Here is a 20,537-nt window from a genome sequence, read left to right as displayed (position 1 = left end):
CCCCAGATGCTGCACCCAGCAGGCGGCAGGAGAAGATCCGCTCCCGCGGTTAGAGGGACAGGGACAGGCTCAGGCTCAGGCTCAGGCTCGGACTCGCGCCCCCGCCTCCCGCACCGGCGCGGCCCCCGGGACACGGACCAAGCGCCCATCAACCCCCCCGCCCTGCGCGCTTTAAGCCCGCCCCGGGGCGCTCGCGGCGGGATTGTTATTGTAGGGTCGCCGGGTTGCCCAGCAACTCCCGCAGGCAGGGCCCGATCCTGAGCCGCCAGCGCTGGCGCCGGCCTCGCCTCCCCTCCCTACAACCGCCGGTCCCCGCCTCTCCGGCCCGCGCAGGCGCAGTCCCGCCTTCCCCCAACCCGGAAGTGCTCCTCGCTCCCCCCCGCCCCCTCCGGTTTGGTTCGTCCCACAATCCCCCGCGCCTTCCTTTCCGACCCGAGCCCGGGCAGGGTGAGTGGCTCGTCGCGGGGCCCGGCCGCCCATCCGCCGCCATCCGCCTCGCCGGGTCCCGCCGGGTCCTGGCCCCGCCCGGCCCGAGTGGCCAGGGGACCCCGCGCCCGGGGCACCGGGTATTGCCGGACCGGGGCGCGGGGATGGGCACAGGGGCCCCGGCCTGGGCGGGGAGGGGCTGTGGGCACAGGGGCCTGGGCGGGGAGGGGAGGAGAGGGGCTGTGGGCACAGGGGCTGGGAGGGGAGGAGAGGGGCTGTGGGCACAGGGGGCTGGGAGGGGAGGAGAGGGGCTGGGACCCAGGCCTTGCATAGGGCGTATGGGAGAGGTGCGGGTGCTTGTTTAGCAGCAGGAGGCATCTCTAGGGTTTGCCCCAGGTTTTGAGGGCAGGGCCAAGGGGTTTTCCCGAGTGCCCTGAAAGCTGGAGCCAAGTGTAAAAACCTGGTTCTGTGCTTTTGGGGTGTCATGTGAGCATGGGGGGGGGGAAGGGGTAAGCAAACTGAGGCGTGGTGCAGCACCTTGCTGTAGGGCCGGGGGAGGGGGGAATAATGGAGTTGTAACACTGAAGCTGCAGGTTTTGAAACCTGCAAGGCTAGTGCTCTATAAAAGGTGGATTAAGCTGAACTAGACTTCTGACTGTAGAAACCCTAATGTGTAAGGGGGAAAGGGTTAGAGACGACTTGATGGAAAGGCCCACACCAAGTTAGACATGTCCGTGATTTTCAATGTTGCACAGATGGCTCCAGCAAAGAAAGGTGGAGAAAAGAAGAAGGGGAGATCTGCTATCAATGAAGTGGTGACTAGGGAATATACCATCAACATTCACAAACGGATCCATGGCGTGTGAGTGGCTTTTTTAATGCCTTATTTGTCCCGATAAAGTTGACCTTACTTTACCTGCTTAAGGTAGCTGGTGTTTGGAAATGGTTCCAGTAAGCTTTCTACCTGTTGGCAGTGGATGATTGTCATCAAAGATGCTGATTTCAGTGTGATGGGGTATATTAGGCCTCAGTTCTGCACCTGTGTGTAGACTGTGCAGATCCAATTGCAGCATCAAGGCCTGATTATGGTTTCTGGCAAATGCAGTTCTCAGGACGTTTTTCTCACTTGACATGATTTTTCCTAGGTTTAGCACACTGCTATTGCGTATATAGAGAGTGAAGACTTGCACAGGAGCTCTGTCATTTCACTTGGGAGCTGCCTGTAGATGTAGTTAGATTCCAGTGGGAGAGAGACTTTTTAACTTGAGTTTAGTTTTATAAATTTTAAGGAGCCAATAATAGGAAAGTATCAGATAGATGAGAGAAGTTTTTCTACTAAGTGGAAAATAATTGATAAATGTCATTACTTTTATACAGAAGTTGGGAGGGGGACATACACTGGGTTTTTTCCTCTGGTGATACAGTCAGTTCCTTTTCTTCTTTCCACTTCCTGATTCTATAAATCTGTTTCATTTTATTTACTTTTTTGAGGCTGCTTTTTTTTTTTCTCTCACTACTAGGAGGTACTTGGTCTGAAATACTGTTTGTGTCTCCCTCTTGTTTAGTCTTCCTGCCATCTTGCTCCTAACCTCTCTTTCCCCATTGACTCCTAGCATTAGATGTTAATCTGTCAGCAATATATAAATAGTGCTTTGATAGGTGCTGTGCTACCTTAGTTTAAAAATCTCATCCAAGGGGCAACTTGAAATAAGCCCTTGGAGCCAGTTAGTACAACAGGCTTGTTGTAGTGAAATTTTATTGAAATTGTATGTGCATTATTACACATCTCAGAGGGGTAGCCGTGTTAGTCTGGATCTGTAAAAAGCAACAGAGAGTCCTGTGGCACCTTATAGACTAACAGATGTATTGAAGCATAAGCTTTCATGGGTGAATACCCACTTGCGTCTGACGAAGTGGGTATTCACCCACGAAAGCTTATGCTGCAATACATGTTAGTCTGTAAGGTGCCACAGGACTCTTTGTTGCTTATTACATATCTGTATCTATTTAGAAATAACTTACTGATTTTTGAGACAAGATGCAGTTGTTGCAACAATAAGGTTAGCATAGTCCAACAAAACTTTTTGGCTTATGGAATGACAGTCTGGCTAGATCCATGGCAAGTTTCCAGTGCTAGGGATATTTATTAAAAAAATAGCTAAATAACCGTTTTCTCTGTTCTCAGGGGATTCAAGAAACGCGCCCCCCGTGCTCTCAAGGAGATCCGTAAATTTGCAATGAAGGAGATGGGTACTCCTGATGTACGCATTGACACCAGATTGAACAAAGCAGTCTGGGCCAAAGGGATAAGGTATGTCCCAGGGGCTTTAATCATGGGTAGGGGAGGAAGAAACTCACAAACACATGTGGGAGAATCTCTAAGTATCTCTTCTGTTCGCCAGTATTTGCCTTTCGCTTGCAGATGTTTCCTTTCTGGTATTGTAAGTGATTGGGTGAGATCTTGGGCTTAGGGCCCAAATCCACAAAGGGGTTTAGCTTCTTAGAAAATTACTGGAAGCCACAAACCCTGGGTTAGGCACCTAGACAATGAATAGGGAGAAAAAGAGGCACCTGAGAATGGGATCCACACAAGCCAGTACTCTAGGCGGGGAGCCACCTAAACTAGCCAACGGGAGATGCCTACTAGAGGGCTGTGTTGAAAGCCCTGCCCTTCTCCTGGCTAGGTCTGGGCTGCAGAGGAGGTTCCTGTCTGTTTGCGAAATACAGCTGGGAACTCCCTCTTCACACAAGGTGGGGGGAATTAGGCCTCCTTTATAATCTTTGGCCAGGCGGCTCGATACCCAGATTTGGGAGACACCAGTTCAGTTCCCCTTCTTTCTTCTGAGAGAGGATTTGAACATGGGTTCCCCACCTCTCAAGTGAGTGCCCTAACCAGTGGACTATGTGATATTCTAATGTAGGGTGCCCTCAATCACTCTTGAAGTCATTCTACTTTGTAATTAAGTAGGGCCAAATGACTCTAGCAGGGTGGATTGATTTAAATAATTGATAAGTGTTTTGTACACCTCTACCCCAATATAACGCAACCCAATATGATGCGGGTTCGCATATAACATGGTAAAGCTTTGACACACTGCTCTGAGCAGCGTGTTAAGGGTGCCAGACCAGGCCGGGGCTGAGGGGTTCGATAAGGGGCAGAGGGTCTTGGGGGCAGTCAGGGGCTCCCCCCCCCCAGGGTCTGGGGGGCAGGAGCTGTGGGAGGGCACTTTTGGGGCCCCCGCAGTCCCAGAGTGGCCCGGGGGATTAGCAGGGGGCCAGGAGCAGCCCGCTCTGCTTCCCTCGCCCTGGCCCCAGTCGTGTCACTCGGGGGAGGAGGTTTGGGGGAAGGGATCCCCCCCGCCCTCACCAGCAGCAGTGGAAGCGGAGCAGCCCGGCCCCAGCCTGTTCCACTCCACCAGCTTGCAGCCGCAGCGCTCTGCTTCCCGCCACTGGTGAGTATGGGGGGCGTCCTTTCCCCAAACTCCCTGCACTCACCTGCCCGGCGGGAAGTGGAGCGCCGTGGCTGGGAGCGGGCAGAGTGGGGCCGCGTCACTCCGCTTCCTGCCGCTGGTGAGTGTGGAGGGCGTCCTTTCCCCAACCTCCCCGTACTCACCGGCGGCGGGAAGTGGAGCAGCCCAGCCCCAGCCAGCTCCACTCCGCCAGCTCCCAACTGTGGCACTCAACTTCCCACCGGGCAGGTGAGTGCAGGACCTTTCCCCAGCCACCCCCGCCCCGCGACACGGCTAGGGCCGTGTCGCTCCGCTTCCTTCTGCACATGAGTGTGAGGGGCATCCTTTCCCTAACCTCCCCGCACTCACCGACGGCAGGAAGCGGAGCGCCACGGCTGGGAGGTGGCGGAGTGGAGCAGACTGGGGCCGCGTTGCTCTGCTTCCTGCTGCTGCCAATGAGTGCCTCTCGTGGGGGGTGGATAGGGGTTGGAGCAGTCAGAGGACAGGAGGGTTGGGTAGGTGGTGAGGTCCTGGGGGTGATTAGGGAGGGGGGTCTCTGGAGGGGGTGGTCAGGGAACAAGGAAGGTGTGGGGGGGGAGCATGTTTGATAAAACAGTGAGATTTTGTGTCTCCTGAGGACAGCGTTGTATCGGGGTAGAGGTGTATTTGTACTCTTTAGTTATTTTCCTAAAGAAAAGGTGATTCTCATTGGTTGGTAACCGTTAAAATATGTTGAATTGCAACTATATATAGTCTTTACACTAAATTTAGTGCTGCTTTTTGCTTAACTGGGAGGAACTACTGTGTCTATACCCATGTATTTAAACAGTTATGCAGTAGAACCTCAGAATTTCGAACACCTCAGGTTGTTCGTAACTCTAAACAAAAACCTTATCGTTGTTCTTTCAAAAATTTACAACTGAACGTTGGCTTAATACAGCTTTGAATCTTTACTATGCAGAAGAAAAATGCTGCTTTTAACCATCTTAATTTAAATGAAACAATAACAGAAACAGTTTCCTTACTTGTCAAATCTTTATTGAACTTTCCCTTTATTTTTAGTAGTTTAAAAAAAATACACTACAGTATTATATGTAGTCTTTACTGCTGCCTGATTGCATACTTCTGATTCTAAATGAGGTGTGTCGTCAGCTGGGCAGTTCGGAACTCTGATGTTTTACTGTATAGCTTAATTTACATGTATTCAAATTCTTAATTTTATTTTGTTAGAAAATGATTAATATATTTATTTACGCAATTATTTTTTTGCTTGTGATTTGTCAAGCTCTTTCGATTGAAATTAAAATTCAATTAAATGCAAAAACCAGCATTTTAATTGTTTATATAAAATTACATTAAATATGGTGCATATGTAAGAAAAAAGTTTAGCAAAACAAAGACTGGCCTATTTATTAAACAAAGGAATTCTCTGTAGTTAATTAATTGAACTGATTATTTCTGATCACTCTCTCATACCCAGTTTTTATTAATAGACTGGAAGAGGAAAACAAGCTTTCCTACTTTTTCAACTCCCAATCAGTTACTTAATTTTTAATGAACTAGTCTTTGAGCTGAACTACTTCAATAAACAGAGATGAAAATACTCTCTCTCTGAAGTGCTAACCTTGCTTTTTGACAGCAGTAGATGCAAAATCTGGTTCCAGGTACTTAGTGCGGTGGTTTGATTTTTTTTTTTTTAAACTTGGTAGCAAATATGTACCATTTAATATTATTTTTAGTATTTAAATGATTGAGTATAAGTAGTTTAGGCCTTAACATAGGTTATCAATTTAATTTTAGACAGATTTTTTAAAATAAACTTGTTTTTAATTAGTTTTTTATTCCCTATGCTCAGTGGTAGAGCAGTTGTCTGAGAGGTGGGAAACTCCTGCTCGGGAATCCTCTGCTCATCAGGGCTTGGAGGGAGTTGAACTGGGGTCTCCCACACCCCAGTTCAGTACCCTTGTCACTGGGCTCAAGGTTATAAGGAAAGCCTCCTCCCCACCTCCTCATTTTGTGTGGAATTAGGTGTGCTCAGAGCACACCTACTAAATACAACCCTGCAGGCAAGACCTACCTATTTTCTTCTGGTTTGAGAATCATGCTGGGGTGTAGGTGTCAAGACGGGCACTTGGATGCCTGCTTGAGCATTGTGTGCATACCCAGAGGCTGAAACTTGGCACCTAGGGTAGGGAACTTTTTACATCAAAAACAGTAAGGTTGGGCAGCAGCTGAGTAGGAAGTGTAAATTCCTTCCTGACTGTGGGTCTCACACTGATGCCTATATCAGCAAAACTTGTGGTGTTCAGGGGTGTGAATATTCCACTCCCTATGCAGGTGTGTATAGAGCTATGTTGGCAGGAAAGCTTCTCTTGCCAGCTTAACTAATGCTGCTCCCAGGGGTGGGTTTTTTATGCCAATGTGAGAGCTCTCCCCCAGCGGCATAATGTGTCTTCACCATACGTGTCGCTGCAGCGCCACGCGTAGACCTGGCCTAAGAGTCTTCGCTGCAGCCTTGGGGAGCAAACTGGTAGAAAAGAGGGGCAGAGGGCACTGCTTAACACAAAGGTGGGCAAACTACAGCCCATGGGCCACATGCAGCCCGCCGGACCCTCCTGCCCTGCCCCTGAGTTCCTGGCCCCTCCCCTGCAGCCCCAGCTCACTGCGCCGCCAGTGCAATGCTCTGGGCAGCAGGGCTGTGAGCTCTTGCCGGGCAGAGCACTGGCCTGTTCTGGTGCTCTGGGTGGCACAGCTGTGCTCTAGGCAGCGCGGTAAGGGGGCAGGGAGCGGAGGTTGGATAGAGGGTAGAGGAATTTGGGATGGTGGTCGGGGTGGAGAACAGGGGGGCAGTCAGGGAGAAGGGGTGGTTGGGGGCAGGGGGTGAGAAGCAGGGGGGTTGGATAGGGGGTTACACCTGGCTCCCCTAACTGGCCTGCCATACAATTTCAGAAACCTGATCTGGCCCTCAGGCCAAAAAGTTTGCCCACCCCTGACTTAACACATCAGTCTGTTTGTAGACTCACATCACTTCCTCACCACTCTACCCTTATTCCTCCGCAGAATCAGATTCTCGTGGCAGGGGTGTTTCAAAATCTTGAATTCTATATACTTTGGGCAATAGCGATATAGGTTTTCCTCAAAAAAGTTTGGACAGATCATTTTCTGCCTCCCTTCCTCAATGGTTACATACTAAAAATGACAAACATAAGATATACAGGGATACTAGGCTGGGACTAGCTTTGAAGGATTAAATACAGTTAATGTCTCACAGGCCACTTAGGCTTCAACTCTTTTATCCTTTTGTTACATGTGGCATGTTCAGATACCCCCTTTTTAAAAAAACATGTTCTGCTACCATCAGATGATGACAATAAGTATCTGGATAAATCTTGCAACCCCTCAAACACACAAGTTTAGCTGTTGATTCTCAGGCAGTTAGAAAACAGTGATTATGCTCTGTCCAGGATGAGACTTCAAGCATCTTTTTCTTAGCATATGCACAACATGCCTCAGGTGGCATGTGACCAGGATTCATCACCAAATTTGGTCTGCTGGTTGGATCATCTTCTTCCCCGGGCCGGGTACTGATGGGTAGCATGACAGGTCCAGAATGTATTAACATCTAATTGTTTGCCCTGTATTACTGTTAGTCATGTGGGAAACACTTGCAAAGATGTTTAGCTAGCACACCAGTAATCATGCTTGTTCCTCAAAGCAGACTGATCTGTCCTTATTTCCAAATGTCTCCCATCGTTATAGTCCCACTGTTGCTTCTTGGGAGAGCCCTCCTTAGCTCCTTACTTTAAGAAGCTTATGAAAAATGCTCTTATCTGCAGTCAGGTACAGACTTGGCAGTGACGGTGTAAACCCAGCTCGGTAAGGGCTACTTCTTTTAGTTACAGTAACTCTTGACTTAACCTTGTAGTTACCTTCCTGAAAAATGCGACTTTAAGTGAAACAATGTTAAGTGAATCCAATTTCCCCATAAGAATTAATGTTAAATAGGGGAGGTTAGGTTCTTTTTTCACCAGACAAAAGACATATATATATATACACACACAGTATAAGTTTTAAACAAACAATTTAATATTAGTACACGTGATGACGATTGTGAAGCTTGGTTGAGGTGGAGTCAGAGGGTGGGATATTTCCCTTACTGCTAAATGATAAACTAGCAATTGGCTGAGCCCTCAAGGGTTAACACTCTCTCACTCTACAAGGCAGCAGGAATGGAGGGAGGGCGTATGTGTGAGAGAGATGCACATTTCCCCTTTAAGTACACTGCCTTGTTAATTAGATCAGCTTGCTGAGACCAGCTGCTGCAAGCTCCCTCTGTCCTGAGCCTGGTGTGTCTCCCCTGCTCTATGGAAGATGGGGTAAGCAGGGGAAGGGGGACACCCTGCCAGTAGCCCCCTCTTCCTTCCCCCTGCACAGCAAGGAGGCGTCTTGAGCAGCAAATGGCAGTAGGTGAAGGGACAGCTGCTGCACAGGGAACTTAAGGGATCGGGGAGCTGATGAGGGGCTGCTGGTCCACGCTGCTTACAAGCCCCCACCAGCTAGCTGCAATGGGCTGCTCTTCCTGCAAGCACTGGACAAAGCCGGTGGCTGCCAAAGGACAGTAGAAGGGAGCATGTTCCCTAATTGATCAGCAATGTAAGTGAGGAATTACTGTATTTTCTTGGCTGAAACAGCCAGGAACTCATTTTACATACTAGACTCACTTTGTTTAAGGGTGATCTGCTACCTGCATATCACTGAAACTAAATTTGACAGACTAAAATTGCATTTATGTAAAATGTATTGAAAATGAAACTACATAAACTTATGCACTATTTTCATTATAGGAATGTTCCCTACCGCATCCGTGTACGTTTATCCAGAAAACGCAATGAGGATGAAGATTCACCCAACAAACTATACACGCTGGTTACCTATGTACCTGTCACCACTTTCAAAAGTAAGTGTACATACTCTTCTCCATCCCGGTTGGCAGAGACAAGCCTCCTAAGCATCTGCTGCAAGGGAGACTCTTCGGGTATCTGTGGATGTTCTAGTATGTTGCTAGATTAGTTCTTGTCAAATAACTTTACTCTTAAATTTCTGCTGCAGAGGAAGAAGAGGGGGGCTTCTCTTGCCTAGCAGTTACCTCTGCTGCTCTCACACCCACACAGACAGAAGTCTAATGTTGAAACTGAATAATTCTGTGACTTTAGTCGTAAATGTTGTGGCACTAGTAGATTTATGAATTTTTTTAAATGTGAGTTAAGTTGTACCTTCAGGTTGGCAGTCTATTTGCTGCTTTAAAAATGCTCATATCTATTAGTTAGCTTAGTAGGTATCAGCATTCTTAATCTTGTGGTTAACTGCTAATTATGGCTTTGAGAAAATCTCCTTAGGTGCATCTATGATTTAGAGTAGACTATCTTGGTCACTGATCATTTGTTTGTTTGTTTTTTTACAGGTCTACAGACAGTCAATGTGGATGAAAACTAAACTGCTTTTCAATACAATAAAGTTATAAAAGTGACACGTATTCTGACTAAGGTATCTTATTGAGCAGAGTCTTTTAATGCTCAAAGAACTACAGCACATCCAAATCAGCATTTAGTGGCTAGGTATCTGAAATTTCTGCTTGCTTTATTGGGGTGTTACTTTTATCATCCTTCTGCTATAAAGGTGTTGTAAACAATATATTTTAAAATGAGAAAAGGTAAAGCAGCAGCTCTTTGTACCCATCTCAAAACAAGAACATGGGGACAGCCAATGAAAGTAGAAGGAAAAAGACTTTTCACCCAACCTGTAGTTAAACTGCTGTAGGAAGTTGTTGAGACCAAGAACTTAACCCCATCCTTTTTTGAATCCTGCTATTTTAGGGATATCCATAGTTAGACAAATTTTGTGCTTCATGGCTTAACCCCTGATCACTAGTGCAGTGTGGAGGAGATTCTCACATAAGCTTCTGTATCCTCTAAAACATCTAGTTCTTGCCCATCAGAGGCAAGAGCCTCAATTACATGGACCTCAGGTTCAATACTCTGTGGCAATTTGTATGGTTGTAAAAATAGTGTACATACAATTATTGGGGGGGGGGGCTAAGGGTACTTTTAAAAAAAAATTAGGTCTTCTTCACCTTCACTGGTACTTTTAGAAAAACATGAAGAGTAACTTGTGCAGTATGGTCTACAACCCCGCCCCCACTTGGAAAAGTACCCTTTACGTAGGAGGGTTAGAGTGAGTGTCCTGCGCTTACCTCGTGAGTATTCCTTAGTTGAAGAGTTGATACAGTACCCCTACTTAGGGTAAAGTCCAGTACAAAAAGGTTTAATTGAAAAGTGCATGTTTTCACAGAACATCAGAAGCAGTCCATGTACACTTAACATTAGCAAGACATACAGCTCTGAATACAATCAAAAATATTAAAATAGTTTCAATTACCAGCATTGAAACAAGTCTTCAGGGTTAGTGCAAAAAAAACAAAAAACCCCAAACCACCACATAAACAAACTGCAGACAGTAGCTGAGGAGGGTTTTGCCCCAATTAAAAAAACAAACAAACAATCTCTGTAACAAAACTACTGGAGCCAGCTTCTGCTCTCCCAATATGTAATGGGTCTGCAGTGTCTTCACAGTGCAGACAGATGTTTCCTTTTACATTCAAAACAAGAACATATTTAATAAATCAATAGCACAAACTACACACCCCTTTAGCTTTTAACGCTCTCAAACTGAGGAGCAAACAAAACAGTCCACTGCTAACCAAAAGCCAGCCTTTGCAACACGTCGCTTTGGTGTAACTTCAGTGCAGTCAGTTTCAGGCAACTTTGCTACTGTGTATTCAGTTTCATGTGTTCAGCTAGTGACTGGTCACTCATTCCATTTGTTTTGAGACAGTATTGATTTAGCTTTGCATTCTCCAGTTTTGGTTTCAGTTCTAAAGGCTTTTCAAAGAAATTTACTAGTGACTGTTCAGTCAAAAGTGATGCTAAAATTTGTTCGAAGGAGATAATCCAGTTCCCTTCAGTCACAGGTAAAGATTGAGTCTCTTTATGAGTAGTCTTCACAGTGTCAGTAAAAACAGTATCCTGGTCTGAGGCCGAGGCCTCAGACTGTACATCCTCGGCAAATTCATCTGATCCACTCCCCAAACTGCTACTTCTTTGACCCACTTCTCCAATCTGAAGTAGTAAAGTGGTCACAGTGGCAATGGCTTGATATAAAGAGTTTTCCTCTGGATCTTCATGAAACATGCTGTACAAGGTTTTGCAGAACTGGATGAATTCCCTCTAATAGGCAAGGGGAAATTATTGTAACAGGTCAAATTATTGATCACACCATATCACGGATACAGCACAATAGCTATAAAAGTTTGGGCAGTAAGTATAAGGTGACATGGGATTTTAGAGTACCACGCAGAAGCATCCTCATTTGTAAACTCTTGCTACAAATTTAAAGACTTTTAGCCGTTTGATAAAGTGCCAAAAAAAAAAAAAAGTTACCAGGACGTACTCTGGCAGTTAGTAATACTTTCCTCATTGATATGACAGAGACTGGATTCTGTCTGTGGGAGTGAGAGAATGAGAGCACCTCCAGAGTGTGTGTGTCTGGGGAGGGAAATTAGGATTTGATGGGAATGGGCAGTGTGTGATTAGCCTTGGGATGGGGTGACATCTTCAGTCAACCCAGAAACAGAGTGCTGTAAGCACAACACAAGTGATCTGGGATCTGCATTAGCTGCTTGTTGGTTTTGGCCTGTGGAAAACGTAGATATGGCTTGGACCTAGCTATTTGAGAAATTACCTTTTTCCCAGTACTACGTTAGTGTATTTGCAGCCATTGGAGGTACATGGCTTTCAATTTACAAGAGAGAGTTGCTGGTGGGGTGGTCAAGGGCCCTTTTGGATTAGCTTCATCTGGTCCAAACTAGTTCAAATTTTGGATCTAGTACACAGAGTAATTTTAGATTTGTTTGTGGTACCTGCTATTAGAAAGAGCAGCATACTTGTGCTCAGACATTTTTAAAAGGTCCCACAGTCTTGTAGGATAATTTCCCAGCCTTATTTAAAATTGCATCCTCAATATATAAATACCTGGCTCATTTTTGGCATTGCTTTTTCAGTTTTAGTATCCTTCTCTTTGGCTAAATCTTTAAGCATCTGCTTCAGTTGCTTCTGGTAATCTACTGTATCACCTTGGGTGGGGGAAAAACACAAACATTAGTTTTAAGTCCATTGCAACAAATTCAAATAAAAACCAGAAACTGGAGAGGAGAAAAAACTTGACCAATAATGAACTTAGAGCTGGTCAACTCTATTATGTACATAATTATACTAACATAATTTTATAAATTCAACAGCACATACCATTTGTTTTTCCAAATACTAGTGGCCTCGAAGTAGACAATAAAGGATTCTTTAGTGGAGACTGACTGTCTTTCTCATTTTCTGTGAGCGCTACCAAAAAAAATTAAATACATTGAGAGAGTTAGCTATTAATGTGCCATGTCAAAGATCACTAAGAGCTTCATCACGTTTTAATCCTCTGAGCTCAGGAAGAAAACTAGCATTAATGCTAAAGGTGATCTTTGCAGGTGATTGTTATTTAAACATTGCCTAGTTATATCAGACTTTATGCTTGTGTTAAAACAAGCAGCTTATTGTAATAGAGTAGCAGGAAATGTTGCCAAGAGTAACACATTAACAAAAAGCTTCACACACTGTATAAAATATCACTCCAACTCTAATCACCTAATCACGTTAGACTGGGATTGTATCTCTGCAAGGTCAAACCAGTACTGTATGCAGCAAATCTTTTCAGTAAAAACAGAGTACCAATCCCTTAGAACTACCACCTCCCGTATGGAAACGGGCCCAGAATCGATTGCAAGACATCTCAGAGTAGAGCAGCTGTAAGCCACCTTGTTTATAGGAAGACACCCAAAAGTTTCAAAATTAAGCGAAGAAGAGCTTAGACTGGAATTTTAAAAAACTGTCACTAACTAGCACCATTAGAAATGTAGAGTGCACATCCTCTCAGTTGAGGGCAGCCATGTATATTCATTCAGCAACTTCTGCTTCCCAAAGTGTATGGGGACTGGGAGAGGAAGGGAGGATGATCTTTTCCTTTCAAATTTCTTACCAGGAGGGATGTGCAGCCTGTATAACAGGTTTATCTTTTCATTCATTTCTCCATTATACATAACATCTACAAGAGGAAAATAAACAGTACACCAGAACATTTACTTCCACAGTTTAAAATAATCAGGAGTTCTTTAAGTACAACATATGTACATGCAGCCAGTGCATTAAAATGAAATATTTAAGACCAGCTAGTGTGTAGGGCTTACTGTTACTAACCATGAAACACATCAAATCTAGAAATATTGGTAAGAATGCAAAGTGGCCTAGCAGAGGCTATATATTGCCACAGCTGAACAAAACCATGCCCTCATTTGGGGGCCACCATTTTCCTCTTAATACTTCCCATACACCTCCACGACAGTCTTGTAGGATAAGCAGAGCAGTGAGGGCTCCCCTATTTTATTTAAATAACCAATGCAGACAAGGTACTAATGCTTAATTCACTCAAAACATTATTGTGAAGGGTTTTTAAAACCCTTCACATCAGCTCACGTTAAGAGTTATACAGTGGCTCAGCTCTGTATCAAAAATCAGTTCTAGATATTACGTGAGGAGATCTATGTTTGAATCCTGGATTTGGTATCCCACTACAGGTAAGGTAGTTTCAACTTTGGCAAGATATGGAGGTGCACAGCCTCATGCCATTCAGACACTAATTACATCTCAGGCATACCCGAGCAAAGGAGTCTCGTTCCCTCCAGGTCAGGTTATAATTTTGGTGATCCAAGCACAGCCTGTGTACAGGGAAAGAGGGGGTAGGCAGGAGGTCGCTGTGTAAGAGAAAAATAAGACCCCCAAAGCTAGACTCTAGGTGGACTGAGATTCTCTACTGTTCTGCCCTCTACATAAAGACTCAATGGATTATGAATCATAAAAGATACTAGGCAGCTCTCTCAACTGGGGGGGGGGGGGGAACTAACATGGGAGAAAAGGGGATTTCGTAACCTCCAAATAGAAAAGACTGTTTAGACAATTTTACACATGGTACGACTTCAAAAAGTTTTTCCTAGCAAAAATTAAACTTCTGGTGCTTGAGAACTGTGAAGCATTTTAATATGATTTTTCAATCAGGTCCATAGGTTGCCTTATTATTCCGATTACTTCAAAGTGAAATCAGTACAGAAGAGAGATTAGTTAAACTGTACTCAAGAAAAATATGTCCTTCTCTTACTTTGGCATGCTAATTGAAGCCAGACCACCCTGCGTCCCATCCCGCCACCAGCCCAGCCCAAGTGCCAGTTGGATTGTCATAAAGGTAGCTACCTAAACAGCTAGCAAATCCTTTGAATTCGATGAGATGGTCCATATTTTCATCCAGAAGTCGGAATGTTCTTTCAGCTAAAATTTGAGTGTGTTCCCCACACGTCCACGGTGAGACAAGTTTATAAAGGTTAGTGAACTGCTGAGAGTCTATTCTGTACTGCTCAGCATAAGGCCGACTTGGGTCATGTCGCAGAAGTACAGGTCTCATCCCTTGCCAGTAGCAGCTCATTAGATGTTCTCTCTAAAAGGAATCAGAAGCCATAGAAAAGAAAACATTATTACATCAATTATTAAGAATAGTAGTTGGTACAGACTTAAATATTCATATCAAGAACTGTTAACTTCTTTTTGTAGGTGTGATGATACCAAGACAATTCCTAAGAAAAAACCACTGTTCAAGTCTCAAATCAGACAAGTTGTCTCGTGATTTCCAATAGGTAACATTTTCAAAACTAGTAAGAGTTTTACAATATTTTCTCCCAATTACCTAATAGTTATTGCTGTAAGGTAAACAATACTCAGATAAAGAGAGTCAGGTAAATATCACATCATTACTAAAAAAAAAGAACTGTTTCAAAGAGAATAACCCAAATCCAGGAAATTAAATTAGGAACAAGGCAATTAAGTAAGTTATTTATAAAATTGTCAAAGCCCAAAAAATTGTAAGTGAATGGAAAGGACTCCAGGTTAATTTTTTACTGAAAGGTGAGGACTGCCCTCTAAGGAACATTAAGACTAAGAAAGTGAAGGGGGTTTTTTGGTACTTAAGTTTTTTGCTGCTCAGCGCACAGAACACAGGTTGCAGAGCTGTGCATTATTAAACCTGTGTGCAGACAGAATTTGCTAGAATACAATAGAACCTGATTTTACACAGTCCTTTTTTGTACTACAGGTTAGCAGGGGCATGCTAAGGTTATCTTTTGCTCTTTTAAGTGTCATGAGGTTATTCTTTGCTCTTTTAAGAAGTGTCATGAGGTCCTTGAGACCCAATCCAAGCCCCACTGTCTTAAATGGTCATTAAATTTGCTCTTTATAATCTAGCTGAACAGCCACCTGAAGGGAGAAAAACAGTAAGGTGCAGTTTAACAGCTTACCCAAATGACAGCACCACCAATAATACAGTAACTCCCTCTTTCGGCAGTTCTTCACTGAACCTCTAGTATAAGATCTGCAAACTAAACCCATATAACACGGGAGCTTTCTGTCTTCATCCCTCTACTTTCCAAACATACCAACCTTAAACAAGTCATATAGTTCCTCTAAATCTTCAGGAAGAATTGAAACATCTGGGATGACAACTCTGAGCTTAAAGGGAAAGAAGGGAAAAGCACAGTAGTGAAAACCAGCACTGATATAAATGGCAGAGTCAAGAAATGTGCACTCTCACATTGTACTCTACACAGTGAAAGAGGATAGCCAAGTCCTGAAACATTTCTGGTTCCATATTTCTTCCAGTCCCCTCCTTTAAATCTATCTTAGGGACATTATGAATACAAGTGCAAAAAAGCATGGAGGCTGAAAAACATCAGATACCGGATCACCCTTAACTCACACTGTGGTGCCTTTTTAAAATTTAATGCAAGCTTAGTTAGAGTAATAGTAGTTAAAAAAAAAACCCTAAGTGCTAGAAAATTCTGCTCACCACATTTTGTTTGGTTGTATCCTCATGGCTTTGTAGAACACGAATCCTGTGTTTATAGCGCATACGCTCTATCTGTTCCACAGAGTGGTCTCCGAATTTCTAGAATACAAGAATAGATTTTTTAACTTTTCTGAAAATGTAAAAAGTGCATAGTATTATTAGTCCTAGAAAAATGAAAGTGTTTCAATACATTTAGTCTCTAGTTTGTCAACCTAACTAGGTATTTACACCATGCCCATCACTGTGGTATCTGAGCACCTTATCGAAGGGCTGATTTACCAGAGGGTTATGCTATGGAAACTCACACGGTTATTTAAGTATCACAGAAAATCCAGGCGATATCAAGTTTTATTTTACCTCATAGGAATCCCGGATTAGGTCAGCTATTTCAGTCACTGGACAGGGCTCCTGATCATCGCTGAAAAAGGCATGGTGATTACCGATTGGAGGTAGAGGGCTTTCCTCATTTTGAACGTGATCGAAAAACCTAAATGGAACAAAGCAATACAAACACAGATGACTTCGCTGTGTATGCTGGGAGCAGAGTAATAAGTAAGCATCGTCTTCTGGCTCAGACTTAATGGAAATATACAGGTTTTTATGCTACTAAGCTTTTCAAAATGCCTTGACTATTACTCACACTATAATTGTGATCTAGCCAATAACTAAAGGCAGACACCCCCCAAGGAAGAACGTTTCTGTCTCCACAAAGTCTGGGACAAGAAGCTCTTCAGTCAAGGGAAGAAGCTAAGAGCAGCAGTAAATAGTACACATTGACGCAGTCCCCTGCTTCTCTCAGTATTGCCAGGAAATTTCATAGGGGCTCTATTAGCCAAATTTCCTAAACCTTTTGTTGAGATCAGACACTGATGGGACAGCAGCAACAAGACGAACTTGAATTAGACACTGCTGCATATTCCTATACTATTCTTCTCTTACTACTGATACAGAAGCCACATTCCTTTGTATTATTAGTTTTAAAGCAGAGCAATTTGAAAGTACTGTATACTTTGAAGTTCAGAGGAGGATACCTGCTAAGAATCATCAAGGCATGCCCATCATCCTTGCTGTTACATAGTTCTGCTGCATTGGATTCAAGAATAGCCAAGCCCAACTGGAAAATGGCTTTGATTCCATCGAAGAAGAAGCAGTCTACGACATTCACAGCACTTTCTAGGGGCATGATGCTGAGGAACAGGGTAAGGAACCATGAAAGGGAAATGGAAGCCAAGGTGGACAGATCTTTCATGTGTTCAGCCAGTTCTGGAAGTCGCTCCTTTATAAGCTCTTCAAAGACTGACTGGTCTACCTGAGCACCTGTAAGTCACAATGAAACCACAGGGTTAGCTGAGGCTAAAGGATTTGTTGAGATCTACAGTTAACTGCAACTCAACAGCTGCCAAATCAACAAAATGAAATCTGAACCACCAAGATGTGTACGCACCTGAAATGAGTAACTGTATTATCCTACAGTGATAAACCTCGTCCCCCACCCACTGTGTTGTGTCTATACTACTTATTGTAAGTTCTTTTGCACAAGGCCTGTATCATTTTCTGTTAAGTGCCTAGCACCCTTTCGGGTGCTATACAATAATAATAGCAGCAGCTGCTTTTGGCTACAGACAATTTCATACCTAAGTGCTAGCAAGAACAGTTTTCAAAGCTGCTTACTGTTCAACTTCGGATTTATGCAATAAAAATGAAGCAAAAAAACCCTTCCTTCCGGTGTACATAGTTCAGCACTCCATACACACTCCAACTGCAAAAAAATGAGCAGGGGAGCAGCTGCACTAGAGTGGAAAATAAAAAACTGCTCTTGAAGGAAGTATTTATTTGGTAAAAAGTAGGATGTTTAAAAAAAAACAGTAATTTCCTATCATTCCCAGGCGTAAGGTTTCTTTGGTGCCTTAAAGACAATCTTTCTAAGTGGAGCACATTCAGGCCCTGATCCTGCAATCTTATCTACTAGCCCTCGCCCCTGTGCCCATGAATAGCTTCACTGGAGCCAATGTGACTTCACATGCGTAAAGAATCCATAGTAGCAAATCAGATATGCGAGACCAGGGCCTTGGATGAAAGATGTTTACTGTATACAAAAAGGAGTTCTCTTTGCCAGTCATTTTCTGTATTCCGTCTGCAGTTATTTCATGCAACCCACATTTCTCTTCCCAGCCCAGATCCTCCTCTCCTTATCAGAAAGTTCTGCTTGCTATGAAATTCCTGGCTTAAAAATCAAGTTATACAAATCTCCAGGATACATCACTCAAAACTTCTACTGCCCAAATGCCAAGCACATCCTGCATCACCTGAGACAGGAAGCCCAAAGCTTCAGCTTTCATACCCAAATCCCAAAGCACTGGACACAGCAGTTTTGTTTTTTAAGCACTTTCTACATCAAGTCATAAGGATGCACCCTAGTAGAGATGGGGAGTATGCAAATTATGCTACCACATGAGATGGTCAGATACAATCCTGATCCCAAGATGATTATAATAATTTGAGTGCTAAGAGCTCTTTAGAAACAAGAAAGAGGCAATCCCCACCTCGCAGCGCATGCCATCTACCTCAGACATTATTCATCACTTGAGGACCATAAACAGACAAAAAGAGAAGGGAAAAGAGAGGAGAAAAGGGAACAGGTGACGACGAGATCACGATTACTCAGCAAAACATGGACTCCACTTGACAGTTCCATTAAGTTTGTGTGTGTTTATCCTAACTCTCTCAGGCAATGAGGCAGAGTGGGTTTTTAGGAAGGATCTGAATGAGGAGGCGGAGGTAGCTTGGCAAACAAGTGCAGAGAAGGCATTTTGTGCCTGAGACACAGCATGGAGGATAGATAGCAGATTTGTGAAGTCAGAAGTTTAATATTAGACATACATGAAGTGCTGTACATTTTACAAAAGGCCATGTTATTAGTAATGTTTAAATTGTGGCAGTGGCCCACCAGGTCTATTTAAGGTACTTTTATGGCCCCCATAACAGGAGTATCTGAGCACCTTTAATGTATTTACCCATACAATACCCCATGAGGGAGGGAAGTGCTATTATCCCCATTTTACAGATGGGAAACTGAGACAAAGAGGGGCAAAGTGACTTGCCCAAGATCATACAGGAAGGCTGTGGCAGAGCCAGGAACTGAACCCAGGTCCTCACTGTGCTAAAGCACAGTACAAACAGAAGATGAAAGCCACAGACAAGACATAACAAGTAGAGAAGACCAACAGGTTATGGTGGGAGATGGGGGAAGACAAGGTAACAAAAAAATAGGATACACACACAATTCTTAATCAACCTGGAGCAGTGTTCACAGCTTGCCACCTGCCTAGCCGTTATTGGGGTTACAGTTTGCTGTAAGCAACACAGAAAAGGTGAGTTTGGAGGAAGTACTTGGAGGAGGAAGTGGCTGTGGCTCAGAGGCTTTTCCCACTTGAAAAGGGTGCCATGAAGAAAAGTGCTTGTAGCAGACTCAGGTAATCAAGGCTGCCATCAGTGGAGGAGAGTAGGAGGGAGAGGCCCTCACAATGAAGATAAAAAGTCAGGTGCACACGGCAGGGCTAATTTCTGAAAGTAAGAGCAAGAAGTGTCTCTGGTGCAGTCAGGGAGGGAGAGCTAGAGGAGGGAGTTAAGGACTGTGTGTGGCACAGTCAGTGCAATGATTTTAGCAGCTGGATTTTGACTGGACGTGTTACTGTCACATGCCAAAGAGGGGGTGTGAGGTTTTGGGTGTCAAGGTCAGAGAGAAAGAGATTACAGAATTTATGGAGCAAGATGATCAAAGCTTGGACAAGAATTTTGGCAGCGTGGGCAGAGTGGAAAGTTTAGATCTTGGAAATGTACAGGAAGAAGCAATAACATTTAGACAAGGCCTGGATATGACAGTCAGAAGAGAGGGCCAAGTGAAAGATGAAGCCAAGATTACAAAATTGAGCAACAGGAAGAATAACATTGTTGTCAGACCTATTTTTGAGGGGGAGAAAGGGAGGGCGGAGGAAGATCAGGAATTCCCCTTTGGTCATGTTAAGGGCTAGGGCATATCTTCAGTGCAGAGTGAACTTGGGCTACTGGCATCTAGGGCTGAGCACCCAGGTTTTACATAGATTCCAAGGCCAGAAGGGACCACTGTGATCATCTAGTCTAACCTCCTGCATATCACAGGCCATAGAACTTTGCACAATAATTCCTAGAGCAGAGCTTTTAGGAAAAAAAACATCCAATCTTGATTTAAAAATTGTCAGTGACGGAGAATCCTCCGTGACCCTTGGTAAATTGTCCCAGTGGTTAATCACTCTCACTGTTAAAAATTTACACCTTATTTCCAGTCTGAATTTGTCTAGCTTCAACTTGCAGCCATTGGATCACGTTATACCTTTCTCTGCTGGACTGACAAGCCCATTATTAAATATTTGTTCCCCATGTAGATATGTATAGACTGTAATCAAGTCACCCCTTAACCTTCTTTTTGTTAAGCTAAATAAATGGAGCTCTTTGAGTCTATTGTTACAAGGCACATTTTCTAATCCTTTAATCATTCTTGTGGCTCTTCACTGAACCATCTCCAATTTATCAACATCCTTCTTGAATTGTGGGCACTGAACTGGACACAATATTGTGGCGGTC

At 43.9% G+C, this 20,537-nt stretch overlaps 2 protein-coding genes across 4 annotated transcripts in view; one reads left to right on the top strand and one right to left on the bottom strand.

The window, feature by feature from the left end:
- The first annotated feature begins 313 nt into the window (after positions 1-313).
- On the top strand, positions 314-9,408 carry RPL31 (ribosomal protein L31). The gene is made up of 5 exons (XM_039532695.1): positions 314-447; positions 1,182-1,288; positions 2,612-2,737; positions 8,720-8,832; positions 9,337-9,408. Exons 2-5 carry the CDS (start codon positions 1,182-1,184, stop codon positions 9,366-9,368), a joined length of 378 nt encoding a protein of 125 aa, XP_039388629.1. The 5' UTR covers positions 314-447; the 3' UTR covers positions 9,369-9,408.
- A 761-nt stretch (positions 9,409-10,169) lies between these two features.
- The window catches only part of TBC1D8 (TBC1 domain family member 8), a 90,532-nt gene continuing 80,164 nt past the window's right edge, over positions 10,170-20,537 (bottom strand). For all 3 annotated transcript variants that reach the window (XM_039532682.1, XM_039532666.1, XM_039532674.1), the window contains 9 exons: positions 16,949-17,234; positions 16,275-16,404; positions 15,918-16,016; positions 15,512-15,580; positions 14,276-14,516; positions 13,011-13,076; positions 12,236-12,325; positions 11,963-12,063; positions 10,170-11,158 (listed from right to left, as the gene is read on the bottom strand). In XM_039532682.1, the coding sequence (XP_039388616.1) occupies positions 10,700-11,158; positions 11,963-12,063; positions 12,236-12,325; positions 13,011-13,076; positions 14,276-14,516; positions 15,512-15,580; positions 15,918-16,016; positions 16,275-16,404; positions 16,949-17,234 (1,541 nt within the window). In that variant the 3' untranslated portion in view covers positions 10,170-10,699. The remainder of the gene's footprint in view (positions 11,159-11,962; positions 12,064-12,235; positions 12,326-13,010; positions 13,077-14,275; positions 14,517-15,511; positions 15,581-15,917; positions 16,017-16,274; positions 16,405-16,948; positions 17,235-20,537) is intronic.

The sequence above is a fragment of the Mauremys reevesii genome, linkage group 1, assembly GCF_016161935.1.
Source record: "Mauremys reevesii isolate NIE-2019 linkage group 1, ASM1616193v1, whole genome shotgun sequence".
Classification (NCBI taxonomy): Eukaryota; Metazoa; Chordata; order Testudines; family Geoemydidae; genus Mauremys; species Mauremys reevesii.
Note: the sequence above shows the minus strand (reverse complement) of the source record. Positions and strands in the feature narration are given on the sequence as shown.